The 23,122-nt window shown below is 41.1% G+C and overlaps 2 protein-coding genes across 6 annotated transcripts in view; one reads left to right on the forward strand and one right to left on the reverse strand.

Annotated features, from left to right (window-relative positions):
* Window positions 1-1,165: 1,165 nt before the first annotated feature.
* grsf1 (G-rich RNA sequence binding factor 1) lies at window positions 1,166-14,596 on the forward strand. Its single transcript, XM_036144370.1, has 9 exons — window positions 1,166-1,556; window positions 2,975-3,116; window positions 5,056-5,211; window positions 6,675-6,803; window positions 7,108-7,246; window positions 8,541-8,668; window positions 12,433-12,518; window positions 12,598-12,733; window positions 13,931-14,596. Exons 1-9 carry the CDS (start codon window positions 1,317-1,319, stop codon window positions 13,984-13,986), a joined length of 1,212 nt encoding a protein of 403 aa, XP_036000263.1. The 5' UTR covers window positions 1,166-1,316; the 3' UTR covers window positions 13,987-14,596.
* Window positions 14,597-16,316: 1,720 nt separating this feature from the next.
* rufy3 (RUN and FYVE domain containing 3) overlaps window positions 16,317-23,122 on the reverse strand; it is a 30,633-nt gene continuing 23,827 nt past the window's right edge. For 2 of the 5 annotated variants that reach the window (XM_012865303.3, XM_012865304.3), the window contains exons 12-18: window positions 22,207-22,304; window positions 21,224-21,343; window positions 20,402-20,513; window positions 20,247-20,317; window positions 19,208-19,235; window positions 16,872-16,949; window positions 16,317-16,798 (exon numbers count right to left, since the gene is read on the reverse strand). In XM_012865303.3, the coding sequence (XP_012720757.2) occupies window positions 16,655-16,798; window positions 16,872-16,949; window positions 19,208-19,235; window positions 20,247-20,317; window positions 20,402-20,513; window positions 21,224-21,343; window positions 22,207-22,304 (651 nt within the window). In that variant the 3' untranslated portion in view covers window positions 16,317-16,654. Of the gene's footprint in view, window positions 16,799-16,871; window positions 16,950-16,976; window positions 17,205-19,207; window positions 19,236-20,246; window positions 20,318-20,401; window positions 20,514-21,223; window positions 21,344-21,528; window positions 22,051-22,206; window positions 22,305-23,122 lie in introns of those variants that run through there. The other 3 variants (XM_036144372.1, XM_012865306.3, XM_036144371.1) reach the window with 2 other exon arrangements.

Here is a 23,122-nt window from a genome sequence, read left to right on the forward strand (position 1 = left end):
TGTCCCAGATATGAATGAATTTTGTTGTGAAATGGGCCGATGAATCCCAGAACAAAAGCAAAATACATTGAGAAGAATCTGGCTGAAACTGATAAAAGAGAGATATTATCTACAGAGTAATTCAGCCCTGTCATGTGCTGAAAAGACACAAAGTGAGGCGGAATCTATTCCTCCAACAGTAATGGAAAAATGCTAGAATACAATTTGAAGATGCAATACCCTCAAGTTAGTTACAAACTAGCTTCAAAACAACAGTCAGTGTTTTTGAGGGGCCTGATGTCAGTCCCAAGAAATGATTGATCAGAGTTTAAAATGTGTGCGAGTAACGTGGCCGACAAATATGATTCTGTAACACCAGTTCTGTCAGGATGAATGGGCCTAAATTACAACATATTATTGTGAAATGTTTGTGGAGGGATGTCAAGAAAGTTTGACCGTAGTTGTATGGTTTAAAAGTCAATTCTATCAAACCCTAAAGAAACCTCTTAGCTTTAAGAAAGATAAAACAAGTGTGAAAAACTGATTCTCAAAAACTGTCTCTTAGTATTTAATCTGGCATAAAAAAAATGAAATAATCTTGAATCCTGAAATAAGTGGAAGACAATAGACAGGCTGATAAATGGATGAAATAATCCTAACTAATCTAAAACTGGAAAGTTTTAGTCTGACAGTGATGAATAACAAGTTATGTGACAAGTTATGCAGTACTGGTGTATGTAAACATCTGTCTTCAGCTGTGTATCAGTGTGTTCTGCACTATGAATAATTAGAATAATTATATATATATATATATATATATATATATATATATATATATATATATATATTATTTTTTTTTTATTCAATATGATTTCTCTTGCTACTTTTTATGTACTGTTGGCTCTTGTGTTTTTTTGAACTGTGAAGCACTTTGTGATTTCATATCTTGAAATTGTTGTGTAAATAAAGTTTACTTGCCTGAAAAATGTAAAGATCTCCTTAAAGTCCCTTATTTGAATACAACGAATTTAATGTTTTTTGATGCATAAATAAACACAAGTTATAATACTTTGACTAAGAAATGATAATATCGTGAGGGTGAATGATATACCTTTACTTTGAAAATTACCGGAAGCAGAGTGCGCGCTACAGTTCACTTGACCATTAAAGCGCTCGTGCGTTGCCCTTGACTGTCAGCGGCCCACGTGACTGTCGGCCAACTGTCATGCAATGCTAACAGCTAGCAGCTAGCCGGCTAATCCAGGTGACTGGGGTACCGGGGAGGAGAAACCGTCCTGTTGACTTTATAAATCCGCCTTTAGCTGCGGTAGGAAAAGATGTCCGGCAGCTGCAGGTCTGCGCTGTTTCTACTGCAGCGATGTGTCGCAGTTCTGCGGCTGTCTGGAGCGGCGGCAGCGGCGGCTGCGACCCAAACAAGAAGCGGCGTGCTGTCTGCGTGCAGCTGGAGCCACGTTCAGCGGCGAGCGTGGGCTTCTGGTGGAGCCTCCGTGGGTCTGCGGACTCTCGGTCAGCTGCAGCCCGCGCTGACAGGCATCCGGCACCGGTTCTGCACCAAGGTCAGTCCCGGTACTCCCGCCTGGAAACACTGAAAGCCGCGCCGAGGAGTCGGTTTAATTCATTAGGTGGTCATTTCCACCCTGAATTATATATATTTTACTAAAAAGGCAGCAGGTCTCAACTTTGTTTTTGTTTTTTATTAAAATAAATGATATTCTTAACATCTGATTGGATTTTAGGTTTTACATGTACAGTTCACTCAGTTTTATGAACTTTTTTATTTATTAGGTCAGTGGTCGATGTTGAAGTAAAGCTTGACTGTGATAATATGCACTGGCATCATGTGATATATTTCAGTATTTTTTTCCATTAACTATGGAGATATAGAGGACTGACTCTGACATAATCAAAAATAAATACATAAATAAATTCACGCTCAATAAATACATAAGCATAAACGCACAAAAATACAGTAAATAAATACATTTAAGCAGCCATTAAATCATACTATGAGTCGTAAATGTATATATCTATTCAATTCCAATTTTCAATTTATACAGCGCCAATTCACAATTAATGCAACCTGCTGGGTTTCCTTAGAGAGGAAACTTTCTCACCAACCTGGAGGATCTGATGGAAGCTGACTTTGTAAAGAACCTTGAGATGACGTGTTTCATAAATTGGCGCTATATAAATAAAATTTAATTGAAAATTGAAAATAGCAAATATAAAGAAGTCTCCCAGTTACTTTTGTATATTTATTAATACAGTAAAATCAAAATGTGTGACCAGCACGCTGGAGTTAATTTGGAAGTTAATAATTCACTTGTTTTTGATATTGATGCTGGCAATATTGCCTGATTAAAGATAATAAAGCCTGACTACAAACATGGTAATATGCTTCCCTTTTCTACACTGGGCTATAGTCTAAAATAGTTTGCAATGTTACAAAATTGAAGGTCGAAAGATTGTTTTAAAAACATTTTTATGGTAAAAACATCTACTTTGAATTTGAACTAATTCAGTCAAATTTAAAATATTTTATGGAGCATCCTTTATAAAGCTAATAAATAAAGGAGAGTAACAATAAGAGGCATTAAAGAGACGTTTAAAGGTGTGTAGACAAGAACAGGTGCGTCAAAATATTCTTACAAGCAACTGAAGTGATGATGGAGATCATACAAAATAAATTATTCGACTAATCGAAAAAAATATCAATAGATAAGTCCACAATAAAAATAATTGTTACTTGCAGCCCTACTTTTCAAACGGATTAATTTCAACCCACTTGTTTGAAAATTTCAAATTTACAGACTGTCCCATTGAATAAAGCGAAATGAAGCAATATTTCTAACTATGGCTGAAAAGATTCAGGCATACAGTACATGGGTTTTAGTGAAGTTTTGTATCCGTTTAATTTAATTTCCTGGCCTCCAGTAGCTCTACCGACCTGAACAACCGTCTTTCTGTCTTCCAGGCCGAGTCTCCGTGTGAAGCGGAGTACCCTCCTCTGCCCAACTACGAGGTGGATCAGCCAGAAACCAAAGAGGTGTACATCGTGCAGGTGAAGGGTCTCCCCTGGTCCTGCACGGCACAGGACCTGCTGCAGTTCTTCTCAGGTGAGCAGCAGGTGTTGTGCATGAATAGTTGGTCTTAAATTAGGATTAAATCAACACTTTCCTCCCTCCTCCTCTTCTAATCTGCATATTTGATCACTAGCATCTGTGTCAGATGTAGGGCTGAATGATTTTGGAAAATAATCTAATTGGGATTTTTCTTTATATTAATATTGCGATTTAATGCGGTTATTTTTTTCAGTTTAATTTATCATGTCTTTTTAAACGTTTCATCGCTGTGCAGATTAGGTGCTAAAAGAGCCGCTGCGTCTCAACTCGGAGCAGAAATGATTGCATTCTGACGATGAGGGTCGTTGTTCTGTTGGTGTGACAACATATTTCAACTAAAATTGCGTAATAATTTTGACTTTTGTCTGGATTAACCAAAAGCAACAAAAACAGCCTCTAAATAAAGATGTTTGTAAACAAGGACCATTTAAAACAAGAACTTTTAAAGTTTTTATTAATCAGAATATTATTCAAGAGAACATCTTTTTATTGGTTTGGACATCAATCCTTGTTGAACAACCAACAAACAAATCTATGTATTAAACTGATTGACCAGAACTTAATGCTGTGGTGAGATTCCTGAAAGTTTCTGGTAAAACAGTATGATTATATAAACTCTAAGACAAGTAATAAAATTAGATTATCTCACTGCTGCAACTGTCTTCCCCTCCATGTGGAGCATAACCACTTTAAACATAATTACTGACACCTAAAGGAAGCGTCTGATTCACTGATTGTTACAGAGCTAAAAATTGTAGACCTCTGCGATTTGGAAATTGTGTTTTTTTTTAAATTGCGATTATGTTGTAAATGTGATTAATTGTGCATCCCTAGCCAGATGTTATATAATAGCACAATCAAAACATGAACTGCTTACTCCTGGAGAACACTTGGTCAACCACAGCAACCAGACGTGTTGTCTCCGATTTACGTCTGTTTGCTGTTCCGATGACCCGGATAACCTCAGAATTTGTAAAACACGTTTCGTTACAACTTGGGAAAGAAACCCTCGTGTTGGTGCGATAGTATGAGCGCATTTCCAGAAAGCTCCGCGATTTCAGGAACCACCTACGGTTCAGTCTGAGATGCAGACAGCGAAACTTGGTCAACAATTCTAATTGCGCACCCTAATGCTGCAATTAAATTTTTAACATGGGTAAAAAAAACATGCGGGTTTCAAATGACGATTCTGTTTATTAAAACCAGACCAACCTGGGCCAGCCTGAGAAAGTAATCACTGCTTGGTAATTCATTATTAACCTCTAGTTTTATTTAGTTTCATTAACAACACCGAGACTTTTGGGAGAATATTCTGTGGACTGACGAGATGGAAGCTGGACTTTATTGGAAAGGGTGCGCCTCGTTCCATCGGACGTAAAACTATGGAAGCACGGTGGTGGAGGTGTCATGGCTGGGGCTGCTTTACTGTTTCAGGACCTGGACGGCTCGCTGTAATTGGTGGATAAACACTAGAGTTCTGTAGCGGCACAATGATCCAAGTCCACCTCTAAATGGCTCCAAAATGCCAAGGTGAATGTTTTGGAGTGGCCTAATCAAAGTCTGGCCTTAAATGTGATTAATTGAGATGCTTTGGCTTGATGTTAAACAGGCCGTCCATGCTGGAATACCGTCAAATGTGGCTGAATTAAAGCAATTCTGCCATGAGGAGTGGGCCAAAGTTCCCCAATAGTGATGTGTAACGCTCATAACCAAGGCTGAAACTGGGTTAGGGAGCAATTACTGTTTCACATCAACCCTTATTAAATTAAATCATCAGTTTCCCTTTCTAGAAATGTAGGTAATCTTTGAATTAAACTTTGATGACTACAACACATTCGAGTGTCAAAACCCAAAGCAAACAGAAGAAACGTGAAAGGGAACGGCTTGTCGGTGTCCAGAAAGGCGTTGCAAATAAAGAGCCGGTGTTCTGCAGATTGCAGGATCCAAGACGGGGAGAAGGGGATCCACCTGACGTTGAACAGGCTGGGGAAACCGTCGGGACGCGCCTTCATCCAGATGGAGCACGAGGACGACATCCGCAAAGCTCTGGAGAAGCACAGGCAGTACCTCGGTCCGCGCTACGTGGAAGGTTGGTCGCTCTAACTACGCCTTCATTTCAGCTGCACTAACAGCCAAATGTCACTTTGAACAAGGAGCCGCAGCACAAACGGCGAGACGTTCTGAAAAATCTGTCTGTTGAGTCTTTGTGGGAATTACTGTATGTTTCAGACTATAAGGCGCACTTAAAACCCTTAAATCCTCTCAGAAATGTGTTAAAAGGTGAAAGTATGAGTGGATATTAGGAGCATTACGGTACACTGTGTCACTACCTGATAGGACCCCTGAGCTGTCTACCATACTGCCTGACTGTAATGTCTAAACTAGAAGTGCATTCATGTAAAGGCCCCACATTCTAGAGCGTAGTTCACTCCGTGGAGGTCCATGCGTACAGTACATATAGAGCTAAATTTTTACAACTTCTTGGCAGCAGGAAGTCTTTACATCAAACTGTTTTCTATGTTCCTCTGATCCTGATCCACTGAGCTGCTCCCAGCAGGCGTTCTCCAGGACGCAGCATCAGTCCCTCTCTGTTCTCACTGACAGGTGGAGCTGCTGGAAAAGAAACGGCTCTAGATGCTCAGCTAGCTAATCACACATTTTACCATCCGTTCCACCGCTTCATCACACTGCCGGGGAGTCTGGGAATTGTAGGAATTTTCCACTAGAAATGTAGGCAGCAGTACGCTGGACTATGAAGAGTAAAACATCCACAGAGAGTCAGCGTGGAGTTCTCTAAGCTCACAGTACAGCTGAATATGTGGGAGTCTTTAGGCAGCCCACGCATGAAGTAGCAACAATAAACCTAGTAAGTTAATTAAATATAAAGTTTATTTTGGCCTTATGGTAGAAACAGGGCAGTGTAGTCCAGCTACTCTGTCCTCCCACAGAGACGATAGAGAGCTGTGGACGTGGAGGAGAGATATTACACAGTTGGGGAGAATATTTAGTGCCCCTTATGGTCCGAAGAATACGGTACATCATAAAGTTGTTAAAGGGGACTACATCCTGTTTGGCCTGGGAACGTGTTGGGAACCCCCAGGATGACTGGAGGATGTCTCTGGGAGAGGGACGTCTGGGTTCCCCTGTCGGGTCAGACGGATGGAGGGAACCTTTAATGTGTCACAACAGCCGTTTCACCCGATGAACGGTGTATCCGTTTTATTCCGTTTTATTCCTCAGGTTCTGAGTTAAACTGTCTTAAGAAATGAAACAAAAAACACTCTGTCTGAAAATGGCGACGAACTCAAGGGAAAAAAATGTGGTAAAATCACCAAATTCTCCAAAATCAGCTTCAAAAAGCCTCCAGAAAAGGTGATTTTAATGCTATATGTTTAATTCCAGCGCAGCGACCATATTAGCTTCTGCTGAAACGATCGTTCTCATTAAATAACTTTTCCCTCGCCAACCCGCGCTGAAGCAACTAGACCCCCCCCCCCCCCCTCTCGGCGCTGATGGGCTTAACGACGGGCGTCTCTGCTGTGTTTCTGTCAGTGTACGAAGTGACAAACGCCGACGCTGAGGTGATCCTGAAGAGAGAGGCTCGAGGAGAGGACGGGGTGGTGCTGCTCAGAGGACTCCCCTTCTCCAGCAGCGAGGACGACGTCGTCCGCTTCTTCTCTGGTAGACACCGTTCTGTTTCATCCTCACAGTTACACCATTAATGACGTCAGGTCTGCTGTTTAACTATGAAAATCTGATGTTCTGAGCTGAAGTTACTGCAGAAACAACAACAAAACAAGTTCTGATGTTGGATAATGTCTTAAAATTCAGTGTACGTTTATTTAGAAAAGATTATCTGATTAAAATGAGGAATAAATGTGACAATACGGTAATTTTTAACTGTTTTTGTTTGTTTTTTTTCAGTAAAAGTGATTTTTTTTGTGTGATTTTCTTTCTTTTTTTTCTTTCTTAATTATTAACACAGATTTGAAGATCGCTGAAGACGGGATCACCATCGTCACAAACTCCAGGGGAAGAAACTCGGGGGAGGCGTACGTTCAGTTTTCCTCTCAGGAAGAAGCCGACAGAGCTCTGCAGAAGCACAGAGAGCTGATGGGACACAGGTAAGACGCTGGCGCTGCGGTTCAGTTCACCCATGAACCCAGAAATGATACGGCTGCGCTGTGTCTGGAAAAGTCAGCTCTGATGTCGCTTCCAACGGTTTTCAGAAAGAATCCATAAATCGTTCAGCAGCAGAGTCACATTTATGTTTTAGGTCCGATATCTGGACCTGAGAAATGTCCTTAAACACGAAGAGAAACAGCTAGAAAGTAGCTAGACTTACTAGAACAGAACCACGCCGATGATCCAGGAACTTCTTTATGTTCTTTTGTTTTGTCATTCGGCTGCAGACTAAACATTAATCCTTCGTTTTCCAGAGATGTAAAACTTTTCGTTTGAGAAAAAGCTTTTTTTTCTGGTTGTAAAGGTTTTTTTTCTAAAACTTTACGCTAGATGGACATGTTTGTTCTTTTCTTCCGACGTTAATCATAATTTATACAGCAGGTATCCATAAAACTAGGACCAGGTGCACAGCGGCGCCCTGTTGCCCTGCAGCAAGAAGGTCCTGGGTTCAATTCCCAGCCTGTGAACCAAGCTGGACCTGTTAGAGGCAGAATATATGGGACTGGGACTGAGGTTCCCCTTCCAACAGAACAACGACCCTTAATAATAATAATAATAATAATAATAATAATAATAATAATAATGTTGGCATGTGTCCTCTGTGCTAAGGGTCTTGGTCAGGGACTCAGCATTGCAGTCTGTGGGATCCTGCTCTCCAACCACTAGACCACCACTCCCCTCTACAGGGGAAGAGCTAAAATATAATCATCTGACGGAACGGCCTAGTCAAAGTCCAGACCTAAATCGACAAAGAGCTTATAGCTTAACTTGAAAGTCGTCGTTCACAGATGCTTTCTACGCGATGCTACTGGAGTAGCAGCAGGTAGAAATCTCTGCCTGTAGAAGGTGGTTCTGCACGGTGCCGCCTCATAGGGACTGAACACAGAAACGCGCTTTTAGACACGCTTTAAACTTAGTTTAATTTTAATTTTTTAACAACCCTGTCTACTTTTACAATTGTTAAATTCACAAGAATCTCACAAAATGCTTTCACGGTTCTGGTTGGGACGTCAGTGGGTGTGAATACTTTTGGGAGGTCCTGTATAACCCAGAGAAAACCGGCACATGCCAACAGTAAGGTGTGACTGTGTCAGGTGGGACTGTGTCAGGTGGGACTGTGTCAGGTGTGACTGTGTCAGGTGGGACTGTGTCAGGTGTGACTGTGTCAGGTGGGACTGTGTCAGGTGTGACTGTGTCGGGTGTGACGTGACGGTCTCTGCTCGCTCTGGCCAGATACATCGAGGTGTTTCCCAGCAGCAGAGCTGACGTCCAGTCGGCCCGGAGGAGACTGACGAGTTGGAATCCGTCCCAGCCGGCGAGCAGGAGACCGGTTCCTGAATACCAGAGCAACCAGAGAGCAGGTAAGGCAGTTCATTTACTCACTGAATCTGGACTTAGATTTTAAACCTGTCAGTGTGTCGTTAAAGCTTTTATCCAATCTAATTATGCAGTGACTACATCTATGAACCCTGACATTTAAGGTTGCTTTATGCTTGACATGCAGACACAACGTCTGCAGCATTTATGCTCCGTGCAGCTCTTCCTCTGAAGTAGCACTATTCTCCTAGACCAGAGACCTGCAACCTTCACAGTCTGAAGAGCCATTTTGCCTACAGTCCACTTTATTAAACTCGTTCAGAGCTGCAAATTCAATTCAATTTTATTTATATAGCGCCAATTCATGAAACATGTCATCTCAAGGCTCTTTACTAAATCAAATTCAATCAAATTATACAGATTGGTCAAAAAATTCGAGAAGGGTATAACTGCAGAGCGTAAGAACGCCCCCACTGTCGGAACGCCCACACGCCAACGCAAACGCTGATTGGTTCGTTGATTTGCCCACTTCAATACATATATTTTTTCCCTCCATCTCCTTCATTCAGCGGGACGGACGAAAAATGTCCGTCCCGCTGAAAAAATCCGTCCCGACGAAAAAAATCCCTATCGCAGGGTATTAGTTTTACCTAGGGACCAAATGTGATTTGTAATAATAACGGCGTTGTATGCAGACAGATATTAACCGGCTCGCGGTGTCAGGAGAAAGCAACAGCGCAAGGACTATTATGACTATTATATGTAGTAGCCTATGATAGAATTCTGTCCTGTCAGGATAAGGGCTTCTACTGGAGAAACACCCCAAATATGCGACTGCACGTTCAAAAATAAAGCTAAAAAAAAAAACAAAAAAAACAAAACACAACTCACGAAATTTACCAGCGACTGTAGAAAAACAAAGAAAGCATACAGAGGCAGAGTTGACAGCGCTGCTTCTGTCACACAGCTGCATTAATTACATGTAATCCCAGGTAAAAACCAGATCCGAGCGAGCAGGTGATTGGACATTTTGCTGCGTGGAGCCAGGCAAAGTTGGAAAAAAAAATCCGCTTCCTAGCATAAAGCCTGAAAAAGAAGGACAAATATGCGTGTGGGGCATTCAAAATCCGGACTGTCACCTGCCTTACAACGGACGAAAGGTTCGGATGCTTTTGTGTAACTCTGCAATATTTTTCAATGTATGGTTTGTTTAATAAAAAACAAGTGTCCTTTTATTTGCGCACCCATAAGCGGAGCAAAAATCGGGCATCCTCGGACGGAGCTCTGGAAGTTTGCTTACTTTCAATACAAATTCGAAATAATTTATTAAGTTCGACAATAATTGAATTCAATCAATTGGTCCTATGTAGCCCCTAAAGGGGTGACGTTTTCAGTCAGTTGATTTATCTGGAAAACGGGTGAGAATTCACCGGATTCAGTGTCTGAAAACATAAAGTATTGTGTCTGACTGCACCTTGGTCTGACCTAAGATGGCCGCTCTGTCGGCACGCCTCCCACCCGACAACGCGGCGTCTACGTATACACGTCTGTGCGCAGAAGGACCGCCCAGTCGGAACGCCCCCACAGCTCTGCAGTTACTCCTTACTGAAAATTTCCTATATAAGGAAACCAGTTGATTGCTTCAAAGTCCCGACAAGCAGCATTCACTCCTGGAGAACCGTAGAGCTACAGGGAGAGTCATCTGCATTGTACATGGCGACAGTGGAGAGGAAAACTCCCCTTTAACAGGGAGGAGAACCTCCAGCAGAACCAGAACCAGGCTCAGTGTGAACGCTCATCTGCCTCCACCCACTGGGGCTTAGAGAAGACAGAGCAGAGACACAGAAAGCTCAGAAGCTCACATTGACCCAGGAGTACTTTCTATGTTAGAGAAGACAGAGCAGAGACACAGAAAGCTCAGAAGCTCACATTGACCCAGGAGTACTTTCTATGTTAGAGAAGACAGAGCAGAGACACAGAAAGCTCAGAAGCTCACATTGACCCAGGAGTACTTTCTATGTTAGATGGTAATAGAGGATGATCTGCCTCCCCTGATGATGTCACAGCTAACAGAACGCCAGACCAGGTGTACCTACTATGAAGAGAAAAAAGAGAGAGCAAAAAGTTAAAAGCTGAAATGACAACAGTCATTTCAATGCAATGCAAAAATGGAGAGCAGTAGGAGAACTCAGCAGAGAGAGAGAAATAGACCCTGATGTCCTCCAGCAGCCTAAGCCTATAGCAGCATAACTATAGAGGTAGCTCAGAGTAACATGAGCCACTCTGACTAGAAGCTTTGTCACAAAGGAAAGTTTTAAGATTAGTCTTAAAAGTAGACGGGGTGTCTGCCTCACGGACCAAAACTGGGAGTTGGTTCCACAGGAGAGGAGCCTGATAGCTAAAGGATCTGCCTCCCATTCTACTTTTAGAGACTCTAGGAACCACCAGCAGACCTGCAGTCTGAGAGCGAAGTGCTCTGTTAGGAACATACGGGGTAATCAGAGCTCTGATATATGATGGAGCTTGTTGTCTGGCCTTTTGAAAAAAAGACAAGTTATAATTTTTGATAAAGATCTACTGTAGGAAAAATGTGTTCACCGTTAAAGGAACATCCTTTTATGTCTAATTTGAGGTTTAAAGAAAGAGGATGGACAGGATGTTGATAATTATGGAAAATGATGTAAAACGAAATCAGTTTCCAACATAATAAAAAAAAATGATTTAAAATTAAATATTACTGGCACTTTTAGCATAATTCTGTTGTGAAAATTAAAAGCAATTATTCCAAGAAAAAAAAAACAGCTTAAATCTGCATTTATTATCATTATTACATCTAAATACCATAATAACAATATAATTTGTAGCCAAAGTTATTAAGAGCCTTTGTTGCCACAGGTTGCAGACCCCTGGTTTAGACTCTAGAGGGCAGCGTTGCGCTCTTATGCCAAGCATACCTCACCTTACTACACATAGAAGTACCGTATTTTTTAGACCATAAGGCTCACCATCATACTCACCACATTATAAGGCGCATTAAATATTCTTCCCAGGTGTGTAATATCTCTCCTCCACGTCCACAGCTCTCTATCCGTCTCAGGAGGACAGAGTAGCTGGACTACACTGCCCTGTTTATAACATAAGGCCAAAATAAACATAACTTTTATATTGAATTAACTTACTAGGTTTATTGTTGCTAGCGCGTACTCCAGGCTGCCTTACATGAATGCACTTCTAGTTTAGACATTACAGTCAGGCAGTCTGGTAGACAGCTCAGGGGTCCTATCAGGTAGTGACACAGTGTACCGTAATGCTCCTAATATCCATTGAGCCGAGCGACTTCGTTGCTAACCAAAGTCATATTTACACATTTTAACAAATTAATGAGCACATTGTACCACATAAAACCAGTCAGTAAACACAACCGTGATCAGATATAAGGCGCACCATAAAGTTTTGGGAAAATTTAAGGATTTTAAGTGCGCCTTATAGTCAGAGAAATACTGTAGAAAACGCAGTTGTTTCTAACATCTAAGCCTCTTACTTTCTTCTAAGAGTGGCAGCGATTTCTGTCCTGGAATTGTTCATTTATTGATCACGGTGGTTTTTATGGACTGAATTATAATTATAATATTTACTAACCTCCGTTAGAAGGAGCGGAGGGGCGCGGTGGTAATATGGCTGCAGGGACCTCACAGGAGCGTCAAGCTTTAGTCTGTCTACATGGGATATTTGGGATTACTGTTATGAACTGAGAAATGTTGCCAAATAATAAAGCAAAGTTATTTTAAATCAATCTTTCCCGCTCCAGTTTCCCAACAGGTCTCGGATGTGCCGACCCATTACATCCACATGAGAGGACTTCCCTTCCAGGTCACTGGAGAAGACATCGCGAAGGTACGGCAAAGAAAAACACGTTCTGACTTTAAACGCTGAACACGGCAGAACCGCAGCCTTTCTCTTCCTCCTCCGGCAGTTCTTCTCTCCTCTCGCCGTGGCCAAGATCCGGGTCGAGTTCGGACCGGACGGGAGGCCGAGCGGCGAGGCCGACGTCTTCTTCCGCCGCCACCAGGACGCAGTGGACGCCATGTCCAGGGACCGCATGAGCATGGGTAGGAAGCTCGTCAGGGACGGATTGGGTTTATTGGCAAAACAGAAACATTTTGAACTGTTCGCTATAAACGTGTTGCACAGGAACTCTTTAGGGTGTTAAATAAAACTAGAGTGACATCAGTTTGATCCAAATCCAACAGGAAATCCTACTTCCAATTACTACTGCAGTCTGAAAATTATTCAACCCCACAAATAAATGTTCTTGGATGTGGTCAGTTATTCTGTTTAAACCAACTTCTGGTTTGCTTACCCGCTTGGTGCGGTTCCTTTGAACGCAGCAGCCGGACTAGAATCGGGCCCAATGGACTGTATCGAGACCAGAAACACTAATAATATTATTACTGACTCAGAACGCAGCATTTTTTTTTTCATGTTTGGTTCTCCTGGTCCGTTCACATCCCACCAATGAACAGAATCAACGTGGTTTACGTGGCTCCACAACGCAGTAAAGATGCTTGTCATGAAGGGGTTGACTCATTGTAATGCTACAGCAGTCCCAGAAGGGGCCATTTGTATTTGTAATATTAATAGCTGCTAGCTGTTTTCATTCCTACCTCCTCCAAAAAAAAATAATTAAAATGCTAATTTTATATTTAACTCCTTTTATATTCAACTGTTTAACCAGAGAAAATCCTGTAAATAGAACCTATGGCCATGTTTTCATTGGTGGAAAAATGTTTGAATATTGAATTTTATGTGGTATAGTCAAAAATATAAAAAACTTAATCTAATTCATTTTAATTTAATGTAGCAAAATTCAACCTTTTATCACAGCAGAAGCAGCCAAGCCTCCATTCTGATAGCCTCCAAATCAATCGGCAAAAGTTGATCTGAACTCTTCATATCCATTGAGGGATCCTTATTATATAGCAAACCTTATTTATTGTAATAGAAAAAAGGTAACTTAAAGTAAATAAATTGATAGAATGAGTATTTTCACCCCTAAAATAAGATATACTGCACTTGAAATAACAGTTCCTATTTTAAGTGCAAAAATCTTCTTCTATTGGCAGATCATTTAAACTTTCCTGCACAAACCGACAAATTCACTCTTTTTAAGAAAAATGTTCTTACTTTTAGTTCCCTTCTTTCAATCTCAGTACTTTTCATACATCCAATAGATTTATGTTTATTTTTCAGGATCAACGTTAACACTGCAGTGTTAATTTTCTGTCTTTGTGTGCTTTGGTTTCCAGGACACAGATACATCGAGTTGTTCCTGAACTCTGTGCCAGAATCCGACTCACTGTGAGAAAATCCCACCGTCATCCAGAAGCTCTGAGGATTTCTTTTCTCTGTATGAAAACAAACGTTTCAGCCGTTTAAAGTTCAATAATGTACTTTTCTGGAAGGCCTTTGTAAACAATTCTGGATTCAGTTCTGCTGCACATGAACAACAATAACGCCTAAATCCTGTTTGCTTCCCTTTGGGAACAGTAGAAATGTAAATTGATCTCTGTGCTGAACATTTATTTTTATTTTCAAGTGAATGTCGACACAGAAACTCTGAGTTAATAATCAAGATCATATTTATTCTTTAGTAAAATATGAAACAATAAACATTATTGGTGTCAATGAAATGTGAGCATCTTTGTTTTTTATTGTATTGAGAAACATTTCCAATTACACTTTTTAAAAAATATATGTAAGTTGTGTTTTTGGCTAGTTTTCATGTCTTGGTTAAAATATTTTCATTTTTATTCTTGTTTATGGACACAGCTTTGAAGGTCTCAGGTTGAGTGAAATTAGATCTGACTTCATACGTTGTAAAAGGTGAAGAACAATGCAGCAGTACAGTGATAGTTGCAGACCTGTTTATTAATCTTAAAAGCATTTCCATCTCACGTGTAAATTAAACACAAACCAAATGTTTGCTAGTTTTACTCTAAACAGTCAGCAAAGCATTTCAGCCGGGACAAACCCAGGGGTATCTGCACGCTTCTTTGAATAAACCACATGTCAGCAGGACGACTCTTAGTATTTTTAGAAGTTAATGCCACTCATTGTTTGTGCAGAACAGCCAACAGCACTAATGTAAACCACTCCGCTCTATAAACGCAAAGCTGCATAGACATGGCCGACAAAGGAAAAGAGATCAGTGGAAGAAAAATTTATGGTGGCTAATTTAGACTGATCCTAATAAACATAAAATGTCTGTAATCATTTTATGCTCTGTCTGTGCACTTTGGTTTGGTGACAGCTGAAATAAGGAGCTAGTTGGAAATCCAGATTAAAAAAACAAAACAATGTAATGTTGGAAATGATCCACCTGGTCCCGCCCACCTGTCCTTGGCACAGCCAGGCTAGCTACCATTAGCAATGTAAGCTAACAGACGCCTAAACTAGCCACTGATTGGCCGTTGGTAGAACACGTCTCTGTGAAGCCACCAGCCGCCATATTGGTACTCCCTTTTTTCCTCCAGTAACCAGGGAATATGTGCGCTATAGCATCGAATAACGAGGATTTTCTCATGTTCAGGGGGGGTTAAGACTTTTAAAATGTCAAATGCCATATACTTTTATGTTATGTACCAACAGTATCAAGTACTGAGAGTCGTGTGCTGAAATATTTTGCATGATATATACTGTATATATAGATATATACTGTTAGTACATCCACTGACTGTAAAATTACCTGTGAAACGTTTTCCTACAGCCAGAAAACTGCTTGTTGTTGCAGCCAAATCCTATGGGGTTCTGAGAGAGTAGGGAGGAGCAAGATGGCGGCCAGTGACTTCAGTTTTTCGGGCCAAACTTGGGTTTACAACCGGCCCCAATGTGAAACCGAGTTAGTGAGGCTTATATTGGCAAAACCAGATGGTGCACCCTGTGAGGGCCTTGTTTGGGTCTCAATTTAGTACCTGGACAGTTCAAACTGAGACATCAAGGGCCCTCATGGGTCCTACTTTTTACCCAGTGTTGTCCTACATCAACACTATTTAGGTAATTTACCATAGCATAGAATGGGGTCCATTTAACCATTTGTTTCCATATGGGCCCCATCTGTGAATATTACCTCAGGTTATTAGTTACAAATTTTGTCCAGAGAAAACCTATTGACATTAAAATAAATATGAAGGATATGGACGAGTCAGCTTCTGTGTTTTGGTGATACAGCTAACGAGGTATTTAACTGGAATTTAACCAGCAGCTACCTCCTCTATGCAAAGCTTTACTGGGATTAAGTTTAAACCTAAAATCAAAAACATTTCACAGCTTTATAAAATAATTTAGCCAACAGGTGCTGAAAAATGGGACAAGAACACCTACGTGGCTAATGTAATTTCTAAGACTAAGGCTGATATAGCTGATATGTTTATATTATAATCCCAATTTTCCCATAAATAAACCAATTTACACGTGCAGTGAGAGGATAAAGCTTTCAGGTTTAAAGCTGGACTTAACTTAGACTTGAGGGTCCGGTTTGGATGCAACCATACGGTTAAACGCGCTGAAAGGCAAGGAGTAAAATCCGATGCAGAGAGCTAAACTGCTGCTGTGTGAAGCTACAAAGGAACGCAATCTCCAGCATCCATTACATCAACTCTACATCAACATATGAAGCAACGCAGAAGCTCAAAATACAAGCATAAGATCCAGTTTTATTCGTTAAAAGGTGTTGAAATCGCCCATTCGGTGGACATGGAGGATCACATCTTTATCTTAAGCAGCAATGAATGAGATCATTTAAATTTACATGCTTTTGAGTCCAGCCTGGCGCCTTAATCAGCAAATAAATGTTCTCTAAAGTGGAATCGCTGCAGCCAAAACACCAAAGCAGGATAAAATGGCCACACTTCTGCACAGCTGTCGCCGGCAAACGTTTAAAAACGTCCCTAAAGTATCTCTCATGACATTTCGGGGCCGATGAGGTGAAAAAGTGCTTGTAGCAGTGCCGGTTTTAAAGCCTCTGGTGACGCTCATGTTGGCGTGGACGCGTACTGCTGCAGCAGCTGCGAGTAGCAGGCGGCGCACACCGTCTCCGGCAGAATGGAGGAAGGCAGCGGCAGCTGGTGGGACACGCAGCTCTCACAGAAAGAGTTCAAGCAGTTCTTGCATTGTTTCTGGGAGAGAAAGGAAGAGAACGTCAGCCTTTATGCCATCTTTGTTGACGTGGGGTTTAACTGCAGTTTGTACCTTTGTCCTCAGGAGGGAGTCGTCCTGTTTACACATGGTGCACACGCATGGCGGCGTGGTCTCAGGGCGCACGACTTCCTGAAGTTAAATCAAACAGAAACGTGTCCTTTGACAAATGTCTGAGTGTTTTGGTGTTAAAACTGAGGCCTAGTTCACACGTAGCGGGGTTTTAATAATAATATCTCCCCTACACCGGTTTTTAACACCATGCACACGGGAGTTTTCCTCCACACCAACCTGCAGGAACACGCCAGGCACATAGGGGGCAGTGTACCGCAAAACTAAAACTTATATGTCAGCCAATCAGAATCCTTCAAAAACAACCACGACTTCCTGTTAGGAATGAATCATGGCGCTGGGCATAGACCCACTGAGCTGTATAATACACTGGAGTGCTAATCACCGTCTGTTTGAACGAGTCGCTTTGAAGCCACCAGCCGCCATATTGGTACTCCCTATTTCCCCCCAGTAACTAGGGAATATGTGCGCTACAGCATTGAATAACGAGGATTTTCTCATGTTCAGGGGGTGCTTAAGACTTTTAAAATGTCAAATGCCATATACTTTTATGTTATGTTCTAAAAATATCAAGTACTGAGAAAGTCATGTGCTGATATATTTTGCATTTTATTCATTTAAATATATAAATAACAATATACAAAAACATATTTTTACATATGTGTATACATATATATACATATATACATATACACATACTTATATATACATATATATATATTTAATATGAATAACATGTAAAATATTTCAGCACCTAGTTTCCTAGTAGTTGATAGTGTTAGTACATCCACTGACTGTAGAATTACCTGTGAAACGTTTTCACACAGCCAGAAAACTGCTTGTTGTTGCAACCAAATCCTGTGGGATTCTGTGAGAGTAGGGAGTAGCAAGATGGCGGCCAGTGACTTCAGTTTTTCAGCAAAATCAGCACTCCAGTGTATTATATAGCTCAGTGCATAGACATCATATACGTAGACGCCTCATTGGGCGCAGGTCGACCTCACCGCCATATTGTACGTGGCAGACAGTAGTGAACGTTTATGTTCCCTGTGTATGTTTTTAGTATTTAGATAGAAAGATATATATATATATATATATATTTTTTTTTTTTTTTTTTTTTTTAATTGATAGAGTTTGGCAGGACAGAGAGCTGTTGATCGATGTTTTTAGATATAGATGTGCATATATAGATTTTGAAGTATTATAAATAGGTGTGTGTTTATATATAACTATATGTCCAGATTTATGTTACAAATGAAAATGGAAACATTGAGGTCTTCATTATTTCATAAAACCGTGTCAAATGTGAATGTTTTAAGATCTGGTATAGACACGGATTAGCAACAGACCTTTTGGGGGAGTATTAAGGAGATAAAATTACTAATATGAGAAAAAAGTGGTAATATTGTGAGAAAAATGTCATATTATGAGAATTAAGGGGGAACATTTCCAGAATAGTCACAGTTTGCAGAACTATCTTAGTAGTATTACTCTTGCAGTAATAGCGCCAGTTTAGATTCTTAGAATTATTTTTATTCTTTACGAGAATAAAGTCAGGAGAATGAAGCCAGAATGAAAATAAACTTGTAATATTGCAAAAATAAAAATATTACCAATATGAAGTATATTCTAATATTAAACTCCCTCTGATACTGTTTAAGTGACTCAGACTAACTGCAGTTTTGCCACATTCAACATGGCCGATGCTCTGACGCACCCACAGCAGAGGCAGAACCCACCTGACGATGCGTCTACGTTTATAATGTCTACGGCTGGGGGGGTCCATCTTGTGAACAGATAAAGAAGTCGAGCTTCTTTTTTTTTTTTTTTTTCTTTTTTTTCTTCTTTTAAATGCCATTTTAGAATGTAAAGTTAATAAAACTCAAGACAATGACGTTTGGGAATCGCGTCAAACCGGCGGCAGCATTGTGCCTCCGTGGCGATGTTGCAGCAGTTGGGCTTGTAAAAAAAATACAAACAAAAAGTGTCTGAAGGAGCGTAAAAAATTAACACCTCTCTGACGAAATTAATTTTTAACTCCACCGTATGGCTGAGTGTATGAACAATGGTCACACGTGTGATGCAGCGAAGCAATATTCATCCTGCTGGACGTTAATATCCGTTTTTTCATGTACGCACGCAGGCTCAAAACCGGAGCGTTTATAAAACTCCACGTTGGTCCGGAGTTTTTAGGATTGTTTTGTTTTAAGGGACGTATAACGGCGTTTATGTGAGGCTGAAAATGTCTGTTTTTCCCAGATGTGCTGCTACGTGGACCAGGCCTGACTAGATTCCTGGAGATTTCATAAACGTCTCACCTGCTCATCCTCAGTATGTGACAAGGACCTTAAAAAAAACAAAATATCAGAGAAAGTCATCATACATTCAATCAATATTAAAAACAAAGTCTGTACATAATGTGGAGTGAATTTTGCTCCATTATTGTTGCAAATAACACTTTTTTGTAAATGGAAATTTGAAAACTTCTTAATAAAAAAATGGTTTGGTGTTTTCTCAGATTTTATTTAAAAAGAAAGACTTTTTTCTCCCAGATGATTTTTTTTCTAAATGTTTTTTTGCAATTTCTTTTCAAATTGTGTTTACCAGATTATTGAGGCTCAATCTAAATATCCTCATAAAGCGAGGAGTCTCTAGTCACAGCAGAAATGCGTCAGCGGCCGCCATGATAAGTGATGTCCCAATAGTAAGGAAGGAGGTAGGAAAAGGAAGGAGGTAGGAAAAGGAGCCTGTAAGCTTCCTCTCACGGCCAGTTTAGCCTAGAAACCGTGCAACAACCCTTAAGGTATCCCACAATCCTTTGCGTAACATGACATATCAGCACAGCCCCTCATGGAAATCAACGAAAATGTCTGGAGAGAAGAGATTGCGTCCTTTGCAGTTCATTTTCAGAAGGCTGTCGAGGATCTGACTGGCAGCGTTGCACGTAATGACGGCGGCGTTAAAGGCTGTCAGAAAGCTCCTTTCCTCCCCAGGATAGAGTTCTAACTGTTGATCCCATGAAAGATGAAGGAACAGGAGCTATAATTAAAGATAATTAAAATGTATCTGGATGGAGCCGTTCTCTTCACTCCTGGAGGCGTGAGGAGCCAAGACACGTCAAGAGCAAGAATTACAGAGAACGTGTTCTGTAAGGCGAAATGTGGAAAGAATGCAACTCGTAAAATTCAATCTGAAAAAGAGAAATTTGAAAACATTTAAATTAGAAAATAAAATGTGATGTTACACTCAAAACCTTTTTTTCTGGTCAGGAAAATGTAATTCCTGGATTTCCATTTACAAAAGCGTGTTTCTGCAACAATAACGGAACAAATTTCTCTCCAGCAGCATCAGACTCACAGACTGGAGCTCGCAGTGGTTTTCTCCTCCTGGTCCGTCTCCCTTCCCGTCGGTGTGGATTCTGAAAGTCGCTGTTTTTGGGGGGAAGAACAGATCTAAACACAAAGCTCAGGTGTCTGGCCTCACCTGCTGGGGTCTTAGCGTTTAAGGCCGACCTTTGGAGGACTCTCTGAATGTTTGATCCTCCTCGGAGCAGAAGCAGAAGCTGTGGCGCTGACATGATGCTTCAGCTCCCGTTCTCTCCTCAGCTCCTGCTCAAGAGCAGATCTGCAACAGAAAACAGGATCAGCCTACAGGCAAAAACTGATTCGTTTGTTTATTAATGACAGGAATGTAGAATTTAAAGATTTTAGTCCAGTAAACTGTGTTTGTGGAGCCTGAAGGGAGCAGCTTAGCTTAGCTTCAGATCTAAAGGACGTTTTCCTCAGGGTCCAGTGCTCAGACCGGTAAACTTTACACTGTTTCAGTCAGATGTTTACATTGCCTCATAAATGTATGTGTAATTTGGGACTCTTTAGCATTTATCTGAACAGCTGGGAGCACAAGTTAGATTTTTTTCAGGGGTTTCTCTAATATGCACTGTAAAAACAGAACTAAAAATAGGTAAAATTTTCTTAAAATTAGTGTATTTGTCCTTGATTTGAGCTGGTAAATAAGATGATCTGCCAATGGAATAAGATTTTTGCACTTAAAATAGGAACAATTCATCTCCATTATCTTATTTCAAGAGCAGGAAGTCTAATTATCTTATTTTAGGGGTCAAAATACTTGCTCCATTGGCAGATAATATTATTTACCTGCTCAAATCTAGGACACAAATACTAATTTTAAGAACATTTTACTTATTTTTAGGTCAGTTTTTGCAGTGTGGGTTTGATGCTGACAGAGGAAAAAGGCTCCAAAAAAACAAAAAACAAAAAAAAAATCAACACCTTCATGCTCGACTGAATTTGCATTCCTAAATCTCTGATATTCACCTTTGTCTGCGCAGCTGCTCCACCTCCACCTGCAGACTCTCAATTTTGTCCCCAAAGTCCTGCTTGAAGAGCCGGTTGGCCTCTAAAGCCAGATCCCGCTCCCTCTCGGCCTGTTTGCATCTGGATGTGGGGTGAGCGGGGTTAAAACAAACTCACGGTGAAACGAAAAAAAAAAAAAAACGAGGAGTGGATGCAAACTAAGGCTAAAATTAAAAGAGAGACAGACAGACAGACAGACAGACAGACAGACAGGAAGAAGAGAACTAAGGTCTGGAGACGAGGAAAACAAAGAGGATGAAGCAGGCTGCGTTTTGTTCACAGTTTTATTTCCTAGTGATTACTACAGTTTACAGCAATGTTAATGTTCACACACAGTTCAAAATTAATCAATGTCGGCCTTTTTTCTAACGGCATCTCGCTCCTGTGCTGACCCTTGACCCTTTGCATGCAGCTCGTCGAATGAAAGCAACCCTGCTGGATACCAGAACAGCCCCCCCCCCCACGATCAACGCTCTCCTCGTCAGTCCATCAGATCTAAATCATCACCGCTGCATACGCGCCTGCTGGAGCCAGGCTTCTAATCGGGGGGGGGGGGGGGCTAAGAGGGCCGGTTCAGTCCCAGAAAACAAAGCGGGAGAGCCGCTGCAGGAAAGGCGCGGGGCTTTAAGTGGTCGACAACAAACGGAGCGTCGTACAGAAAAGGGAACATCCTAGTTTGGTTATGTCTATGTTAGGCAGGCTTGCGTGTTTGTGGGCGGAGCTACTGCTGCAGCAGCTTCCCCGCCGTGGCGCTCAGGGTTCTGGCCTGCTTCACCAAGCCTTTATCACTGAGCCGGGGGCAGAAAAGCAGCACGAAATGGATAAAACAAATAAGTTCAAATAAAAAACACAGACACAATGGAGATGGAGAGAGAGAAGTAAGACGCTTGAGTAGGTAAACGATCTCTGAGGCATCCAGGTGTGCGCGTCCACAGCGTCCTCACCTGTTCTCCAGCTGCTTTATGGTCCCAGACATCTGGTTGATCTTCTCCTCCAGCCGAGCGATGGCCTCGCTCTTCTGTTTGGAGCTGGCGTCTGCGCTCTGAGGAAGAACCGACAGTCAGATGAGCTCCTCTTCCTCCTCTGATGGACAACCTTTAATCTCAAAGCTCGGCTGTCGGGTCGAACCACGCCTACTTCCTCCCTGTTCCCCCCCCCCCCCGTTTCCTCATCAGGACCGTTTGAAACACATTCTCACCTCTGCAGGTCCAACGAGATGTTCTGACCCAGATCGTCTTGCTTTCGCTGTTTGAGCGTTTTCAGATTCGTTTCAAAACTTTTATTCCATGTTTTTTACTTCAAACAAAGCGTCCGACCTGCAAACTTAGCCTGGTCATAATGTTATGCCTGATCTGTGTTTATAAAAAAAAAAATCCACATTTAGTTTGGATGACCAAGTTTAATCCCTGTTATGAAACACATTCTGCTTTTGTTGTTTTAAGCTCTATTTTATTATCATTTTTTGTGTCTTGGTTTAATCTGTTTTAATACTGTACAGCATCGTGGATTTAAAAAACATTTTTTTAAGTGTGCTTTATAAATAAAATGGTTTTGTATTTGAGGTCTGGACAAAAATCAGCGCAGGAGCTGCAAAAGGCCCCCAGGTCGCATTTTATGGCAGATTTTATTGGTTATAGGGGGTCAATCTTTACGTTTTAATCAATATATTAATCTGCATGGTTTTTATTTAATTCTGAATTTGGAGGATTATACACAGACCTTTGTGTGATGGCTGTTTGGAAAGGAACGGTCATCAGACCGACGGTGATTGTGAAGCTGAGATAAAGACGGATTGTTGCACAGATCTGATCTGCAGCTGTAACAAACTGCAAAAAGGGAACTAAAAGTAGGTAAAATCCT

Source organism: Fundulus heteroclitus, chromosome 12 (assembly GCF_011125445.2).
Source record: "Fundulus heteroclitus isolate FHET01 chromosome 12, MU-UCD_Fhet_4.1, whole genome shotgun sequence".
NCBI lineage: Eukaryota > Metazoa > Chordata > Actinopteri > Cyprinodontiformes > Fundulidae > Fundulus > Fundulus heteroclitus.